Raw genomic sequence first — 19,248 nt, forward strand, 5'->3', positions numbered from 1 at the left:
GGAACTGGGCTGAAGCCAGTTCTCCATATTCATACAGCAGAATTGGTATTTAGCTGAATAGAATGGCCAGCAGGGAATGTCTGTCGGTCTGTCTGTCTGTCTGTGTGCCTGTGTGTGCACGTGCCTGAGCCTGTGGAAATCAGGAGATGTGGGAATCCAGCTTGGGTCCTCTGCAAAACCAATACAGAGTCTTAACCACTGAGCCATCTCTCCAGCCCTGGACATTGGTTTTGTTTTTACATCTATAAAATACCCTTCTTGGCTAAGTGTGGTGGTGCACATTCTAGTCCTAGCAATCAGGAGGCAGAGATCTGGCCTGTGTAGTAAGTTCCAGGTCAGCCAGGCCTGCATATTAAGGCTCCATCTCAAAACACACACACACACACACACACACACACACACACACACACGTGTCCTTAGGGGGATGCAGGTCAGTGGTTGAGCACAGAAGCAAAACCTGGGTGTCAGCCCTATAGAATGGGGAGGAGCTGGCTAAGGGCTGTTTCAGTTCCTACTGGGTTATTCACAGTTCTTGGTGCTAGTGAGGAATGGGAGAGCATTTCATTTCAAGTTCTTTACTCTCAGTAACTGTGTTTGTCTGAGCCCCTGTTTCAGCACAGAACCACACATGTCAGGGGAGAGACCCCTGTTAGTCTGCAGGGCTGTCTGAAATTGTCCTTTTCTCTTCATTTCAACTCCCTGTTGCCCTAGACCAAGCCTCACAATTACTGGGATTTCCCTCAGTTTCCATCCCCGAATTCCTTACCCATAGAATGCCTGCCCCTTAGTGAAGCCCTCCCCTGGCTCTCTGGCTCCCACCCACCACCATCACCATCTCTCCTGGTGGTGCCTTCAGTTTCCTCTCTGTCATCTGTCTCCTGGAAATAATTTCAAGTCAGCCTCCTATTGTGTGGAGAGCAGCCTGAACTGCTCCTGACCTTGCCCCCCACCATCTTTGCTCCATCCCTCCCATTCTCACCTCCACCTCACTCTGCCACGGCTGCTCTGGGTAGAGCTCCTCCCAAGGGCACAGCGACCTGCTCTGCCTTCTCATCTCCATGGCATCTGATACTCTATCTTAGAGCTGCCCATCCCCCTTCTTTCTTTTTTGGTTTTTCAAGACAGGGTTTCTCTGTGTAGCCCTGGCTGTCCTGGAACTCATTCTGTAGAGCAGGCTGGCCTCAAACTCAGAGATCTGCCTGCCTCTGCTTCCAAGTTCTGGGATTAAAGGCGTGCACCACTGCTGCGGCCACCATCGCCACCACCTGTCCTGCACCCTTGCACAGCTGTCTTCTCTATTGTTTCTAGATTCATCTCCCTCTCCCCATTCTTTCTGTCTCTCTTCCCTCTGCTTCCTCCTCCTCACCACCACCATCTTCTCTGGTGTTCAGCTCTATCCTCCCTTTCCTGTCTGTAGACCAAAGACTCTAACTTATCGCCTGCTCTGCTCTGCTGAGTTCCCTCAGCTGGGAACCCCCTCCTCCTCCTCCCCATGCTCCTCCCTCCCTGTCCTCCCCTTCCTCCCCCTCCCTGCGTTTGCATGCACATTGTGCATGTAGAGGTCATAGGACAACTTTCAGGAGTTAGGTTCTTGCCTTCTAACCCCTTTTCTCTTTAAATATTTATTTATTTATTTTATATGAGTACACTGTCACTGTCTTCAGACACATAAAAGGGCATCAGATCCCATTACAGATGGTTGTGAGCCACCATGTGCTTGCTGGGAATTGAACTCAGGACCTCTGGAAGAGCAGTCAGCGCTCTTAACCACTAAGCCAGCTCTCCAGCCCCTTTTAATTCTCTTAAGACAGAGTCTCACTGTATAGCCTTGGTTGACCTGGAACTTGAAATGTAGACTAGTCTGGCTTTGACTCAGGGGCTGCCTGCTTTGCCTCCACAGTGCTTCACCGCAGCGGTCAGTGCCTTCCATCTTGTCTCTGCTGCAGGCTGTAGGCCTGCAACCTGAGCTTCCATGAGCTTCTCCTGTCTCTGTCTCCCGTCTTGGCTGAGCTTAACAGATGTATAACACTCCATCAAACTGTGTTTGTTTGCTTTTTAATGTTTTAGTGTGGTTCCAGGCATTGTAATTGAGCTATCCAGTCCAAACTTGGTGACTAGCTGGACAAATGTCTCCAGACAGAAAGGTTTTCTCCCCAGGCATCCCTTCACCCCCCGCCCCCACAAAAATATAAGCTAAACCTCCCCACCTTGCTCCTGGACCCCTCACAGAGAACACACAGAGTCAGGATTGATGCTGAATCTTTTTTTTTTTTTTTAATTTTGCTTTCTTAAAGCGTGTGCTGAGCTGGTGGAGGAGCAGTTAAAAAGGCCCAGCAGCTTGGGCAGCGGCACGGGGAGGCCTGGTGAGGGTGGGGTGTCCCTCTGTCCCAGGCCAAGGGGTAGCAAAGCCCGCACTAACTTCATAAAATACAAAATAAGGGAGAGGTGACGGGAGGGAGATTTGTAAAATACAATATCTTAGGGGGTCGGCAATAATAAAAAATAAGGTTCATTATTTACAAACGATTTCTGTTCTTGGTCTCTGTACAGTAGGAGGTGGGGGTGTGTGTTTGTGTGTGCATGTCTGCTTGTGTGTATGTGTATGAGGGGGCCAGGAACAGTGGTTGCGTTGGTCACTATGGGAAGGAAACAGGGGTGGCCCAGTGAGTGGTTGATTGGAGGAGGACGGATAGTTGTGGGAGGAAAAAGTGGGAACAGAGTGGTCGGCCCAGGGGAGCAGTCCAAGTGTCCAGGGATATAGAGGGACCCCAGCCACTACAGGAAGCCGGAGGGCTGGGGAGAAGAAAGACCCTTTCTCCTGGGGCAGAGGGCCCCAGGGCAGGGTTGTGAGCTGGATCTGGGTCAGTGAGCAAGAGAACGCCTCTTCTGGGTGCCAGGGTGTCCGTCCTGTGTCCTGGGTCTCGGAGTGGCCTAGGAGAGTTTGATGGTGGTGTTGGGGCCCAGATCCCTGGGAAGAGAAGAGCCAGGGATGAATCTGCCCTGAGGTACCTGAGGTACCTGTCATTCAGCTGTGAGTCGGGACTTGATCAGGGACCCCTCCCCCGGGAAGATGTGGCTGAGGGTGGTCTAGCCTGGGACCCTGGAAAGGAAGAGGCTGTCCCTCTGCTAACCTGTCGTGGAACCACTCCTTGGGGTGGGAGAAATTGGGGCTGGCGCCATTGTCCTCAGTATCCTCTGGCCAGGTCTCTCTCAAGTACTTGGTTGTCTCGTGGATGCTGTCCGCATGGTCATGTCGGAGGTGGTCCTGGGGCCTTGGCTCTGCTGGTCCCCCGGGTTTGAGCTCCCAGCCTTCTGGGGGCTCCACAGGCAGTAGAGCACCTCGGTGGCCATCTTCCCAGGAGCCTGCCCCATCATCATAAAACAGCAGGCTTCGGGAAGGCACTGGGGACAAAACCAGGGTGAGCCATGGATTCTCCTCAAGTTCCCTCCCTCTGCCCCAGTAGCCTTATTCATGTGCTAGGCTCTGACATCTTACAGGCTTGACTCCTAGCCTTGAGGATCCCTGGCTGTGTGATCTTAGGTCAGTCACACACTCTGCTCTGATTTTGCTGAGCATCAGTTTATTGATCTGTAAAATGGGGATAGTATAACCAACTGCAAGGATTCGATGAGTAATATAGTACAAGTGATTGAAACTGTGTTTTGTAAAATCATGAGCTCAGGAAAAGAAAAGTAGCCCTTCTGATCAAGACAGTAATGGCATGCTTACTGAAAACTAGAATTCCCCCTCCTTGTACTAAGGACTGAACCCAGAGCTTCATGAAAGCTAGGTCAAAACACTATCACCAGGATACAGAGTCTCAGTCTCTTTCTCTCTCTCTCTCTCTCTCTCTCTCTCTCTCTCTCTCTCTCTCTCTCTCTCCTCCCCTCCTCCCCTCCCCTCCCCCCCCTCCCCTCTCTAGTTTATATTGAGACGGAGTCTCACTAAGTTGCTCAGGCAGGCTGTTGGTTAATTTTGTAGCTGGGGTAGGCCTTAAACCTACACTCTTCTGGCTTTGACCTGAGAAGCTGGGATCACATCGGCAGGACCTTCTGAGAGCTGGGTTCAAATCCTCCCATGACACTTAACTTCCTGAGAGACTTAAAGAAACCTTTTTCTTTTCTTTTCTGGGCTAGTTCCTCTGGGAAGTCAAGGGGACAGCAATGCATGTCAGATGGACACCTGTGCCAGGCATTATATAAAGCCCCTAGCTTAAAGCAAATAAACCTCACATGAAGCCTAGGGAATGAGGTGTTTTAAGCCCCGCTTCCCAGAGCTCATCATCAAGGGTCCCCATAAGTTGGCTTCCTGGCTCCAGTCTGCTGCCTGCCTCACAGCTTCCTCTGCAGGGTTTAATCTATGAGAATCTATGGAAAAGGCGGCCCCTGGCATTGTGTGAAGCTGCAGTCCGGAAACTAGCCTGCTCAACAAGCCACCTCCTTCCTCAGACATGCCCTCTGCCCTGCCCTGTGCTGCACTCCCTCCAGAGGTTCATTCATGCCCTCCCTCCCCCTCCCTGTGTTTTGTACTTTAGCACAGCCCCTCCTCTTCTGTGTAGGCTTCCTCTCCTCTGGCCTTGATAGATGTTCTCGGAGCCTATGCCCCGCCCCCACGCTCGCCCCCACGCTCGCCCCCGCCAGGCCCACCGCCCCATCACAGCCCTCTCCGAGTGGCTTCCAATCCCCTCTCCTCTTAGTTCTCCTCCCAGCTCCTCTTCTAGGCTCTCTGTCTTGCTCACCCCCGCTCCCTCCCCACGCACTCCCTGCTCTCCCCTCTCTCTGACCTCTCATCTGTTTCCTCTTTCTCTTCAGCCAAGTAAGATTCATGCTCCTGGCATATGAAGTTCTTCCATGGCCTTGCCGGAAGTGGCCTCTGCCTCTGAAAGCCATGCTGTTCTTTGCTGTTCCCTACACTGGCTCTTCCCTTGCTGTTCATGGCCTGTCCCCTCCTGTCAGGAGCTAGTCCAGAAGGCAAGGTGTATGCTTGCCTGCTATACCAAAGCCACTGCACTGTAAGGACAGCAGCCTCTGGGTTCCAGAAACCAACACTTGGAGAGCCCAAGCCAAATCAACCATGGCTCGCACAAATAGCAAATGACAGTGCCAGCTGTGACTGACTCTGACCTGGGCCACAGCGCCTTCCACTGGGGTGTCACCCACATCACAACTACCACTCTCCCCAGGGGTAGGCGCTCCCAGCAGAGTCTGGACACCTGATGCAGGCCTGTGTGCCTCAGAGTCTTTCTTAACACTGTCAGGGAGTCTCTACCACATCAGAAATGACTGGTCTGACACTCATTTGCTGTCCCGGAACTCATCCATGGAAATTAGACCTAGAGCACTCTACTGCCTTCTAAGGCTGATCTCTCCAAGTCAGGTCAAAGGACCTCAGAGAGACAAGTGAAAGGGTCTGGTCCCAATTCTACAATTAACACTGAAGGGTCACAGACCTTCACTGGGGTTCCGTTACTCCATCTGCAGAATTAGAGTGTAGAATGAGATAATGCTAACCCAATCTCTTTAAAATGTTTACTTTTATTTTTTTTAATGTGTACGGATGCTTTGCCTGCTGTTGTGTCTACGCACTTCCCGTGTGCCTGGTGCCTTCAGTGACTAGAATAGGGCATCTGATCCCCTGGGACTGGAGTTACGGGTGGCCGTGAACCACCATATGGATGGTTAAGGCATCAAACCTGGGTTCTCTGGAAGAGCGGCCTGTACCAGGCCATCTCTCCAGCCCTCCAAACTTTTTTGGATACATTCGTGTATCCCTGGCTGGTCTGGAAGTCCTCAAGTAGACACAGAGCTCCACCTGCCTCTGCCTCCAGGGTGCGCCTGACCTGACTCCTCTCTAGTGACTCTCACGCAGGGTTTGTGAGGGGGCTACTTACTCTGACTGGCTGCGTAGACGCTGTCAGCTGCGATGGGGTCTTCTTTCACAGTCTTTGAGCCAGAAGAGAATGCAGGAAGGCAGGGCACAAGTGAGCCCAGCACCAGAACAAAGCACAAGGCTGCCACCTAGTAGTGGGCAGAGTGGCCATCAGATCTGGGGCAGGGCAGGCCTACAAGACTGGCTGCCCCCAACTCTCCTCACCCCAAACCACTGGATGAAAAGGGCTCAGTGCATCCCCCCAACACCTCCCCAGAGCGGGCTGCCTTCGGGAAGTATGGTCTTTTGCTCTCTAGGAAGCAGACAAAGGCTTCAAGTCACCTTCAACCCAATCTAGGGAACATGACAGGGAGTACCAGAGACCAGAGGGAGGGCTTCTGTGTGGTTCTCGCCCACAGGGGAGGGAAGTCAGGAAAGGAAGAAGGGGAAAGGAGGATTGCAACTGTGACCAGGGAGGAGGACACATGGCCACATCACCTGGGGGGAGCTCCAGCGAGGCCCTGCCCTCAGAATGACAGCCCCTCCTCTGTGTTTACTCCGGAGGACAGACTAATGAAAGAGAGCCACACAGAGGCTGAGCCTGTCCTAGGTGTCCCCCTCCCCTAGCCTTGGGGGCCCTGGGGGGGCTTCTTTACTTTCTCCCTATCACCCATTCCAAGAAGAATCGCACTCCTCGAATCTATAGAAGCCACTTTCCCAAGGACCTACCTTTCACTAAATTTAGTGGCATCAACCACACATCTGTTAGAACTGGCCTGGACAGGTCACTGGTCCCTTCAGGCTCTGCTCACTGTCCTAGCTTCAAGAAGTGTTTCCCCCTGTGGCTTTGTGCAAAGAGTAGCACCTACCATGAGGCAAGTGCCAGTCTGTGTGGCCGCCATCTTGTAAGGTCTGGAGATCTTGCTGGTGACCAGAGTCTGGAGTTTCTGCAGCTGCTGGAGCAGGGTCCTAAGGAAGGTACAGGAGTCACCATGGGGGCTTAGGCACAGTAGCCATGTCTGCATCCTGGCCTCTCCTGAGGAGCCTTGGCTGGCTCCTGACTGGGTCTTCATGCTTTGGTGCCCATTGCAGTCAAGATATAAAAGGTCACCTTCTGCAGCCTGGCTTGGGTATCTGGGACCTGCCTCATGGTAGGAAGCTGGGTCATCCTGTAGAACCTTAGGGGTGCCTAACTCTTACTCCTGACTCTTCTCAGAAAATGCTGGATTTTTTCCTATCCAGTACAGTCACAGAGACATTGACTCTCCTCTTCTGCACCCCACAGCACCCTGATTCCACAAGACACTTGGCACAGTGTGGAGTGCAGTCAGTAAATGGGTCATTGTTTATGCTAATTTATTGCTGTTTTACCATTATCACAACACCTGTAACACGTTAGCTTTATTTGTGGGCTTCCATGGTAGTCTCAGTTGCTAACTGAAGGCAAGAACTAGGTACTACCCAGCACGGAATCCTTTGGGCACACACACTTGTTAACAGTTAATACTGCACTTCTCCACCCAGCTGTGTGTGTGTGTTGATGCAGTTCCCGAAGTGGACAGCAGGTGGCGGAATAGTCTTAAAACTCTGAGATTTTTTTAAGGGTAGCGAGGTGAAGTTTGAAGGCTCCGCACCTAGCCTGATTCCTGCCTGAGAAGCTGGGTCTGAGAACGGAAAGGAGAAAATATGGATGCCTGGATACATATCGAGTTCAGGACTGAGCTACAATCAGAAAAACCCTGTTTCCAAAAACTGGACACTCAGGTTAGGCTAGGTGGTGCACACCTAGAAGAAACCTTGCATTGGGCCAGGCCGTCAGAGGGGAAGGAGGATCAGGAGTCCAAGGATAGCTTCAGCCACATAATGAGTTTATGGTCAACCTGGCTACGTGAGAGCACGTTTCGAGAGTAACAGGGGCAGTGAGATGGCTTAGCACCTACAGGTACTTGCCAGCAAGCCTGCTAGCCCAAGTCCCATTCCTGGTACCTGCAGGGTGGAAAGGGAGAACTGACTACTGTAATTTGCCATCTAGCCTGCACAGGTACATGATGCACGCGCGCGCGCGCACAAACACACACACACACACACACACACACACACACACGCTCAGTAAATAAACTTAACTAAAAACTTACAAAAAATGCAAACAGACAAAAAGGGAGCCTAGCGTCGTGGAAAGTGTTTGTGGTGTGTACAAGGTCCTAGGTTCAATCCTCAGCATGGCTAGGGGACAGTGTCTTGTGTCAGGATTCCACTAGATGCTGTTGTTTGTGTTACTGTACTTACTCCTAGAAAACAGTGTGGCTTCATAGCTCAGGGCACTATCTAGAATCAACAGTATTATCAATGGGGCAAAATCAACAAGCAGGCGTTCTTTAATGCCACAGACCGTGTTGGTTAGGGTTGTCTGTGTTGGTTTGGGTTGCTATGTCTTATAGAGCCTCACATCAGTCCTGCTAGCCAGTGCTGGTGTCATATCACCGTCACCAAGAATATTGAGGCCCAGAGAGCCTGGCCAGAAACAGTAGAGTCACAGACAATAGCAGACTGAACCCAGAACCCAGAGCCCAAATCTGTGGTTTTATGCTACAAGCCAGATCCCAGGTTGGTTTCCTGAAACTAATGTTTCTCAGACTCAACGCAATGGCGTCATCCAGGGCATTGTCAAAACGCAGTTTGGGAGCTGGAGAGATGGCTTAGCAGGTACAGTGCTATTGACCAAGCATGAGGATCTGAATTTGGGTCCCCAACACCCATGTAAAAAAGCCAGGCATGAACCAGGCAGGGTGGCACATGCCTTTAATGCCAGCACTCAGGATGCAGAGGTGGCTGGATCTCTGTGAGTTCGAGGCCACCCTGGTCCAAATTAGTAACTTCCAGGACTGCCACAGCTATATAATAGAAAGACCTTGTCTTAAAAAAAAAAGAAGAAAAAGAAAAAAGAAAGAGAAAGGAAGGAAAGAAAGAAGGAGGGAAGGCCAGTAGGCTGCGTGTGGTTGCTCTAACTCTGGTGTGTTGGGGGAGGGGGCAGTGGACACGGGACACAGATCCAGCCTAGTCAGCCAACCAGTGAGTGTCAGATTCAGAGAAAGATCCTGTTTCAAATGATAAGGTGAAGAACATCCAGTGTCTAACTCTGGTGTGCACGCACGCACGTACGCACCATGTATGTTCTGGCCCAGCAATCTTAGCAAAGTCCTGAAATTTCTGATTTCTCACAAGTTCTCAGGCCGTATGGGGAACTGGCTTTGAGTAGCAAAGGTTCTGGCTATCAGCTTTAGTAGTGTGGGACCTGCTCTAGGAACATAACTAAAGCATTGATTGCAGGGGCTGGCGGACGGCTCAAGGGTAAGGAGCACTGGCCACTCTTCCAGAGGATCTGGGTTCAGTTCCCAGCATCCATAGCTTATAACCATCTGGAGCTCTAGTTTCAGGGGATCCAACACCCTCTTGTGGCCTCTGTGGGCATTGCATGCACATGGTGCACAGACACACACGCAGGCAAAACAGTCATGCATATAAAGCGACCAACCAACGCTGGTGGCAGCCAGGTGCAGGGACACACGCCTGAGCCCTACTACTTAGGAGGTAGAGGTAGAGAAATCAGGAGTCCTAGGCTTTCCTCAGCTACTTAGCAAGTCTGAAGCCAGCCTGGATTTTATGAGGGTCTCTCAAAACAAAATAAAATCTACAGATTGCTGGTCCCTACCTCTGCAGTAAATGACTCATTAGACCTGGCTCTGGGTCTGAGAAGAAGCACGTCTTTCTCTCTCTTTCTCTTTGTTTGAGGCAGAGCCTATCTGTGCTGTCCTGCCTAACCTGGAGCTCCCTAGGTAGATACCCCAGGCTGGCCTTGAACTTACTGCTCCGTTTGCCTCCCGAGTGCTAGGATGAAAGGCATGCACGATCGTGACTGGGAAGAGAGAACACACATTTCTAACAAGCTGGGAGACAACGCGGAGGCTGAGGAGCACACCGGGAAAGTTTCTGCCCTGTAGTCTTCCTCGAGCATCTTACCGGCCTGTCAGGAGTCTAGAGTTATGTGCAGTCAGGGACACCCGGGAAGCCAGGGACTGGCAGGACATCCGAGCTCCCAGGTCGTGGGGTACATTTTGGGGTATCTCTTTTCTCTCCTGCCTCCCAGAGCCAGCTGCTGCCTTTAGCGGGCAGGTGGGACACAGGGGTACCACTCACCTGTTGGCAGTCTCTAGGGTTTCCACCTTCTTCCACAGTTCATTGTTCTCTGATGTATAGGTCTCCACCCTGGAAGGGCAAGCAGGCGCAGGCTCAGGGAGTCCCCACAGGCTCATGTGTCCCACAGCCATCCCACTGCTGCAGCCAGGCCTGTGGCTGGGGTCCCGGCCTTCACATGACACTTACTTCTTCTCTAGACACTCCACATACTCCTTCTTTTTGCGGCGGCTCTCCTGGGCAGAGATCTGAGGAGGAGGTTCCGAAAGAGGGGTTACCATGGCCATGTATCCCCCTCCTAGGCAGTCCCCAATTTCAGAGCTGACCTCACCAGGGGGCAGGGGCTCCCTTCAGTGGAAATGTCCCCATAGTCCTAGGGTAAGGATGGCTCCAGTCTTACCTTGTTCTTAATTTTCCTGCGCACTCTCTTCAAGGCCTTCTCCTCAGCCTTGGTGAGGGGGAGTTTGGTGGGGATGGGGTAACCCTCAGCGATCAAAGTTCGCTTCTCCTCTTCTGTCAAGAGCAGTGGCCCTGATGTCCCCTGCAGTTTCTGAGGAAAGCAGACAATTCTGGGTTCAAACTCGAGCACTACTGTGTACTGTCTACATATTCAACTCTCTGACCCCGGTTTCCTCCTTGGAAAAGGGGAGGAATCTGAGTTAGGTCCAGTAACGTGTGTCAAGTGTTACAATGGTTTTGGGAGGACCCTTCATCTATCCTACCCTAGAATCAAGTCTCAAAGTTCATTTACCTAGGGTCCCCTAGACAGCACCCACCTCAGGTCCTTTCCCACAGTTCCAATTAGGAGGAACCATGATCTCCTCAGGGTTCAGAGTCTCCTCCATTTTGCTCCCCAGAAGTGCTCCTTGGATATAGCCTAGGTTACTCGCCAGGGCTCAGGAAGGTCAGATTCTCATCTTGGTTCCATACCGGTGTTGCATCTAGGCCCTATTGGATCTTGTCTTTTTCCTTTGATTTCTATTCATCTTGAGGCAGAACTGAAACACGCTCCTTACCTGTCAAACGGGCACCTCCCTGAATCCGATGGGATAAGTGTCAGACTTGGGGCTCCTTGACCCCCTTCACTGGTCAGGGAACTGGGTGAACCTACTCATTACCTCACCTCTGGGGTCAGCCCATCCCTAGGTGCTTACGTGAGGGGCAGTGAGGAGCGGAGAGGTGGAAATGGCCGTGGAGGAGCGGGCCATGGGCCGGACAGGGCTGGAGGGGGGAAGAGAGCGGGGACTCTGGGAGCCGTCACTGTCACTGCCATGGCTGCTGGGGGGTGTTGGAGGCATCTGTACGAGGTCCTCTGCAAAAAGTAGAGGACTGAGTTAGTAGGGCTGTACTCCATCTCTGCTCTAACATCATGAGAACACTGAACACAGGCTGGACCAGCCCTGTCACTGCAGAAAATGTACCGAGAGGCCCTTGACCTGCGCTGGAATATCAGATGCCGTGTTAGAAAGACACCTGGCACCCACAAGGATGTTCACTGAGTGCTACCTCTGTGATGGTTTATATATGCTTGGCCCAGGGAGTGGCACTATTAGGAGGCATGGCCCTGTTGGAGTGGGTGTGGCCTTGCTGGAGTGGGTGTGTCACTGTGAGCATAGGTTTAAGACCCTCTTCCTAGCTGCCTGAAAGTCAATCTCCTAACAGCCTTCGGATGAAGGTGTAGAACTCTCAGCTCCCCCTGCACCATGCCTGCCTGGATGCTGCCATGCTCCCACCTTGATGATAATGGACTGAATCTCTGAACCTGTAAGCCAGCCCCAATTAAATGTTGTTTTTATAAAAGTTGCCTTGGTCAAGGTGTCTGTTCACAGCAGTAAAACCCTGACTAAGACAGACTTATCTCTGCTGGTGCAGAGGAATTCCCCTGCCACCTTGGGGAGGAGCCTCTGGGCTGCAAGCTTCGCAACCCACAGGATTCAGGTTTCTAAAGTCCCAGTTCTGTAAGTCCAGAGGGGACTAAGGTCAAACCAGACCCATGGGGCTCAGGCTGACCAATGTCCTTCCATTTCCTTTCTCTGAGTCAAGAGTATGGATCCAGTCTCAGGGTAATAGGGTGGGTGGTAATGAGTGGATGTGTGGTGGAGTGACAGACAGATTCATTGATGAGTGGACAGGTGATAGATGGATAGAAAGATGGGTGGATGGATGGATGGATGGATGGATGGATGGACAGTGGGTGGATGGGTAAATAGTTGAGTAGGGGAGGGCTGGAGAGATGGCTCTCGGTTTAGAGCACTGGCTACTCTTCCAGAGGTCCTGAGTTCAATTCCCAGCATCCACATGGTGGCTCACAACCATCTGCAATGAGATCTGGTGCCCTCTTCTGGTGTGTCTGAAGACAACTACAGTGAACTTATATAAATAAAAATTAATAAAAATAAAAAATAACAGTTGAGTAGGGGATGGATGGATGGAAGAAAAGATGTGTGGTGGCTATAAAGTGTGTTTTCCGCTGTGGAGTGGATGGAAGGAGGCCAGAAGAAATGGAAGAAGGGGAGGGGATGTGATAGACAAGGAGCGAGAGATTGAGAAGGTGAGAGCATTTGGGGGGAAGCGGGAGTTTTGAAGAACAGGGGTGGTCTAGATGGAGGGAGTAGGAAGCCGTCTGTCTGTCTGTCCATGATCAGGAGTCTCTCTCATGTACACACTTACCTGGTGTCACTTTGAGAAACTGGCTCATTTCCGGGGGCTCTGCTTTGATCACTGGCAGCTGAGTCATTTCTCCTGGGGCCTGAGGGAGAGACATATTCATCTTCTCTATCACCTGCCCCTGGGACAATCCCCATCAAGCTGTTCACTCTCTTCCCTCCCTTAGGCTGGAGGTTTGCCCCGCATAGAGGAATGGCTGGCCTCAGGAGTTCTGGGCTCAGCCCAGCAAGAACAGAGAGGCAAGTCCTCATCTTGGGAAAGCCATACAACAGCGAAGATCAGAGAGCATGGTGGCTGCACACTGTAGGTCTGAACTGAGTCTCAGGAAGGGAGAGTTCCTACGGTATCCAGGGCCGTGCCACCTTCCAGGTAGAGGCTGACCCTTCGCTGTGAAAGCCATGTAGGCCTTGGTATGTGGTTGCCATGAGCACAGGAGGTCATGTTAGTCCCGCTGTAGCTGTTGGATGAATGGGATCAATAGTTCAGGAGGAATTAATTGGCCACAGCTCAGAGAAAGCTGCCGGAGCTGAAAGGTCATGTGGATCCTGGGTTACAAACCGGAGTGGAGCCCAGACAAGGAAGCCTGCAGCAGTGAGAACCCTTGAGGGGCTTCAAGTTAGGCCTGGGTACAATCAGATGTACATTCTTAAAAAGTATTTAAATTCCAAAGTGATGTTCTAGTTATGGCTTCAGGAACATGTGTGGTTTTGTACATGTGGATTTCACCAGCATGCATGTAAGTGGTGGTCTATGAGAAAGCATGGCCCTTGGGACTGTCTCTCCCCACTGGGTCTGCTGCCAGCAGAGGGGTCCAGGAACTTGGCCATTCCCTGGTCTTCACTCAGCTCAGTGGCAGCACTATGGGACCTGAGGGGACCTGAGGGGAGTGTGGAGCGGTGGCAGCCCTTTGGGGGTTCAGGTAGTTACAGCCTGTCTTCTGTGTCCTGCACTGGCAGAATGGGAGTCCTCCCCGGAATGGGTCTGACAGGCCAAGCTCAGCTGCATGATTTAGGGCTTAACTCCCGGAATCTTGTTTCATTTTCTGCTGCAGTCCCTTCTTCCTTCTGATTTTGGCCGCACTCGATCTAGAGTCTCTGGGGATCAAGCTGGTCATTAGTCCTTGACCTTGAGGACAGGGAAGGGTGACCTTTCTTCCTTATGCCCACCTACTCTGAAGAAGAAACCTGGGTGGCCAGCAAACTCCCAGGCTAGAGATTAGTACTTATTTACTTTTATTTTTTAAATTCTATTTATTTAATGTATGAGTGCTCTGCTGCATATACATCTACAGGCCAGAAGAGGGCATCAGATCCCCTTATATAGATGGTTGTGAGCCACCCTGTGGTTGCTGGGATTTGAACTCAGGACCCCTGGCAGAGCAGCCAGTGCTCTTAGCCGCTGAGCCATCTCACGCGCCCTAGTGTTTATTTTTTTAAACTATAGGATTTTAGGCCGTGTGACTTGTGCCTACTTGACAAAGAAGGAAGCTGAAGTAAAAAGAGATGGCAAAATGCCCGGAGCACAGTAAGGAAACAAACCTGGCCCAGCAAAGCTTCTCCCAGAAGCCAGTGGTCAGATCCTCGTTCCTGGAAGGGTCTCGGATTATGGCTGTTACCTATGCACTCCAGAAGTGGAGGCAGGGATTCTCACGAGCGTGGTTTATTAATCTAAATACAAACTAATTAAGATGCAACTTTCTTTCTTTCTTTCTTTCTTTCTTTCTTTTTTTTTCTTTTTCTTTTCGCATTGACATGTTGACCTTTCTCTAAATCCTGGAACTCAAAGGGAAAGGAAGTATCCTGGGGTATCTCCCATTCATATAACCTTCACTTCGAAACTACCCCTCAACCCTGCCTGGCACCTTGCAAGCTTTCTCTGATGCAGGGAGGGCCCAGCGTGCATGGAGGGCACTGTTATCTGTGCCTGCTGGAGGATGGGGAAGGGGTGGTCAGTATGGGAGGCAGAAGTTCCTCAGCTCCCAAAGTTCCCAGCATGGAGCGGTCCAGGACATTGGGTGTGACTGCCCTCCCTCTCCCCTCCGTCTCCCTCCCTCCCTCAGTCCCTGTGAATAACCCTAGGCTTACCTGGTGAGGGATGGGCAGCCTGGAGATGGGGCTGAGGCCCAGCAGTGGTGGGGTGGCCATGGTAGCAGCAGCCATGGCGGAGGAGGCAGCCAGGGGGTCAACCGGAAGCTCCGGGCTCTGCTCCTGCTTCACCATAATGGAGCACAGTTTGTTTCCCAGTGCCCATGCTCCGTGTTCCATATCTGGTGGGGGATGAAGTGGGAAAGACTCAGGGTCAGGGGTTCCCGGGGCTCAAAGCTCTGACCTACTGCCTACTGCTGAGTGCCTGGGACTGAGGAATGATGTCAGAATGCCCATCTGGAAGCTGGCAGCAAACCCGGGCCACTCTTGTGAAGTGAGATAGGTGGGCCGGAACCAGAAGAGGCATGAGCATCCTTGTATTGAGACACTGACTGAACAGGCTTGGCCTCTGAATCTAGACCTCTCCTGGCCTGCTGCGTGACCTTCAGCAAGCTGCTTACCCTCTCAGAGTCTCAGCTTCTTTATCTATAAAATGAGGAAAGTGGGGCTGAGGAGATGGCTCAGTTTGGAAAGGGCTTGCTGTGTAAGAACAAGGACTTAGTTCAGGTCCCTAGCACCCATACAAAAAGCTGGGCACAACAGGGTATGCCTATCAGTCCAGTGGTGCAAGGGTAGACACAGGAGAACCTTCCACACTTGCTTGGCTAGCCAGGATAGCCAATCAGTGGGCTCCCTGTCTCAAAAAATAATGGAAGCATGATTGAGGAAGTCACCGGATATCTGTCTTTGGCCTTCCCATACATGTGCACACGCATGCATATAGAAACACACATGGACAGAAAAAATAGGGGGAATGAATCGGACAGACCTATAGGGAGGTTCCAAGAATTCCTAGTACAATGCTTGTTAACACTTAGCACAGCGCCTGGCGAGAAATGAATGTCCATTAATCAGTAACTAGTGTTAACACGGTAATCGTTACTCAGTAAACACTGCCCTGCTCAGCAGCGTGAGAACACCTGGGGACAGAGATGGTGGAGTCAGAGAGGTTAGCAGGTAGCACCGACTTGGGAGCTGTGCTGGGGCTGTACCCCGATAGGATTATAACTTTAGGTTTGTTTCTAGTGTGTTAAAATTAAGAGTGTGCTGGACTGGAGAGAAGGCTCAGTGGTTAAGAGCACTGATTCCTCTTCCTGAGGTCCTGAGTTCAATTCCCAGCAGCCACATGGAGGTTCACAATCATCTGTAATGGGATCGGATGCCCTCTTCTGGTGTGTCTGAAGACAGCTACAGTGCACTCATATAAAATAAAATCTTTACCAAAAATAATTAAGAGCGTGCGCACGCACGTGCTTGTGTGCAGATGCCCAAGGAGGCCAGAAGAGAGCCCTGGATCTCCTGAAGCCAGAGGTACAGACGGCTGCGAGCCACGGAGAAGGGTGGAATCCAATTCAAGTCCTCCGCAGAGCAGCACAGGCCCCTAACCACTCGGCCACTTTTGCAGCCCTTGGGCTCTGAATTTACAAAACAGAACTCTGGCCCTTTCAACTGCTTCCCAGACACCATGATGTGAACTGCTCTAGACCACCCAACCCTTCCTGCTTAGATGGACTGAGGGCTGGCTAAGTGGAGCTCCTGCTCTGATGAAAGAGATGCAGAGACTTCTGATCACAGAGGTTTCCTAGTAGTGAGCTGAAAGTTACAGTTGTGATTGAAAATATGTCTGAAAAAAAAAAATCACAGCCCGTGAGACGGCTCAGTGTGCAGGTCTGGTGCCTGAGTTTGAGCCTGGAAACCATGTAAAAGTAGGACGGAGAGCAAACTCCATAAAGTGATCCTGTGACCTCCACGGGTGATCTGTGGTACATGCGTGCCTTCCTTCAAAGTTTAGATGGCTGCAGGTTCTGGAGGCGGTAAGACTCGGAAGGTAGCCATGGGGATGGGTGGCTGAGGACGGTGTATTGGAAGACAACTCTCTTGTTTGGTCTTATGTCCCAGAACTGTAGGAAGGGCAGGAACATCCCTGAGCACCCTCAGATTAACGTTTTCATAGGCTGGAGCCTCCTTATGAGACGCTCAGTTGCTGGCTGCTCATCCTTTTAGATTGAATGTGAGTTGTGAAGCCCAATTATGTAAAAGGAGCAAACAGAACAGCAATATGTGGTGGGGGGATCTCTGTGACCAGGTCTGACAAGACGGGGCAGGGAGGCACACAGGGTGGCAGGGAGGAGGGGCGGCTGGCTGTAAATGGTCCAGGAGAGAGAAGAACAAAGGTGGGCAGTGGGAACAGAGAAGGGAGAACTTGGAAGAAAATAATTGATTTTTGACGTTTTTGTTTTTTGTTTTTTAAAGACAAGGTCTCAAGTAGTCCAGGCTGGCTCTGGACTTGCTATGTAGCTGAGGGTAACCTGTTGACCTTCATCCTCCTGCCTTACCGCTACCTCTCAAGCATCAGGTTTACAGTGCCCAGTTTATGCTGGTACTGGGATGGAATCCAAGGCTTTATCGATACTGGGCCACCAAGCGTGACCTTAGAAACAAAGGGTGAGTTCTAGAAGACTCAGTGATAGGGGCTCATGGAGGTGGAAGGATGCTTAGGTGTTCCCAGGGCAGAGTCCACTTCCTAACATGTAGTCATGTAAGGTGGAGGTCTTTTGGCCTAACCTGGGCTTCAGGGCTGGCAGGCCTCAGCTCCCGGTGGGCAATGGGCATCGCTCACGCCAGGGCAGGCAGTAAGGCAGGAGCCAGGAGGTCAGCTTGCTGGGGTTGGGTGGAGGGGACTTGGAGGCCTGCTATGAGCATGGAGCCTCAGAGCCCTGCCCTGGGCCACAGGCAGCCCCCAAAGTCCAGGAACACCCACAGTCTTCCCAAATTACAGGGCCAAGCTGTGGGCATTTGGGACGCTCTCCCCTCAAAGGGCCACAGACAAATTGCTTTAAAAATAGACTTGGGGTAGCTGAGGAGTTGCTGAGCCAGCCAGCAGGGTAGATTGGAACTCTGTCATCCATCTGCCGTCATCATCTGTCATGGGGTGAGAGGGGCCGAGCCATGTCCCTGCTCTTCCCAGGCTGGGGGTCTGAGACCTCACAGAGGTCCAGGAACTTGGCAGTTGCTGAAGTGGGGTGAGCAGCTGCGACCTCAGTAGTCACAAGCCACAGGACCTCCCAAAACTCCAGAAGGTGTCCCTTCCTTCTTGGCAGGGAGGACAAAGGCCAGTTTCTACTGTGGGAGAGACGGCGGCATGGCACAGTCTAAGAGCACAATGCTCACGAGCTAACAGCGATTCCAGGAAGGCACCGCTGTCTCCCCACTGAAGAGAGGGACGATCAGAAACTCACACCTAAGGCCAGTTCCTCTGGAAGGCAAGGCGAGCAAATCTCACTCATTGTTCTAACCACTCCTAGAATTAATAGGAATGTATGTTCCATGCTGGGCCCAGAGCTGAAAACCATATATCTATATCTAAAATCTATATCTATATCTATATCTATATATATATATCTATATCTATATCTTTCCCTATATTTAGAATATATCTATCTAAAATCTATCTATATCTATCTATCTTATAGATCTATCTATCTATCTATCTATCTATCTATCTATCTATCTATCTATCTATCTATATATCTTAAGACCTTCCCTTTAGAATGAAAAACGTTTTAGGCTATATCTATGTGCAGTTCTGTGTGTAAGTATTGTGTGTGTGCGTGAGTGAGTGCAGGTGCCCTCAGAGGCACTGTCTCCCTGAATCTGGGGTCACAGGTAGTGGCGAGCAGCCCTACTCACGTGCTGGGAGCTGAGCTCAGGTTCTCTATAAGAGGCATATGTACTCTCAACTGTGCTCCATAAGAGGCATATGTACTCTTAACCGTGGAGTCCTCTTTCCAGCCCCTATTTTCATTTTATAATTGAGGAAATAGAAGTCCAGAAAGGTTAAAGACTTTACACAGACACCCATAAGCTGATGGGAATATCAGGATGCACATCTAACCCTATTGAGGTCTCAGCCCAGCAGCCTTTGTGGCCCCGGAGGCTGGTAGACAGAAGGGGCGGCGTTAGAATCAGAGGCTGGCTCTAGCTCTCTATCCTTTATCTATTTGGTGGTGTGAATGAGACAGCTCTCCTTTCCTGAGGTCTTTTTTACTGGTCAAATGGGGATTGTCAGAGTATTCCTTCCTCGCCTGGACATTGTGCGGCACAAATGACACAAGGAACCTGTATCTACCGTAGAGACAGGGCAGGTGGAGGTACTGGGGTTTCTCAAGGTTAGGAGACAGATTGCGGGCTGGAGAGATGATGCAGGAGTTAAGAGAACTAGCTGCCCTTTCACAGGATCCAGGGTTCAATTCCCTGCACCCACATGGCAGTCTGCAATTCCAGTTCCAGGGAATTTATCACCCTGCTCTGCATGTATGTGGTTAACATACATACATGTAAGCAAAACAGCCACACACAGAAAATTAAATAAATCTA

General features: G+C 51.1%; 1 protein-coding gene across 2 annotated transcripts in view; it reads right to left on the reverse strand.

The window, feature by feature from the left end:
* Positions 1–2,248: 2,248 nt before the first annotated feature.
* The window catches only part of Creb3l1 (cAMP responsive element binding protein 3 like 1), a 40,284-nt gene continuing 23,284 nt past the window's right edge, over positions 2,249–19,248 (reverse strand). The window contains exons 3-12 of one of the 2 annotated variants that reach the window (XM_032903724.1): positions 14,812–14,993; positions 12,731–12,809; positions 11,215–11,372; positions 10,461–10,610; positions 10,250–10,308; positions 10,064–10,132; positions 6,739–6,838; positions 5,892–6,018; positions 3,132–3,402; positions 2,249–2,931 (exon numbers count right to left, since the gene is read on the reverse strand). In XM_032903724.1, coding sequence (XP_032759615.1) covers positions 2,637–2,931; positions 3,132–3,402; positions 5,892–6,018; positions 6,739–6,838; positions 10,064–10,132; positions 10,250–10,308; positions 10,461–10,610; positions 11,215–11,372; positions 12,731–12,809; positions 14,812–14,993 — 1,490 coding nt within the window. In that variant the 3' untranslated portion in view covers positions 2,249–2,636. Of the gene's footprint in view, positions 2,969–3,131; positions 3,403–5,891; positions 6,019–6,738; positions 6,839–10,063; positions 10,133–10,249; positions 10,309–10,460; positions 10,611–11,214; positions 11,373–12,730; positions 12,810–14,811; positions 14,994–19,248 lie in introns of both variants that reach the window. The other variant, XM_032903726.1, reaches the window with a different exon arrangement.

The sequence above is a fragment of the Rattus rattus genome, chromosome 5, assembly GCF_011064425.1.
Source record: "Rattus rattus isolate New Zealand chromosome 5, Rrattus_CSIRO_v1, whole genome shotgun sequence".
Lineage (NCBI taxonomy): Eukaryota > Metazoa > Chordata > Mammalia > Rodentia > Muridae > Rattus > Rattus rattus.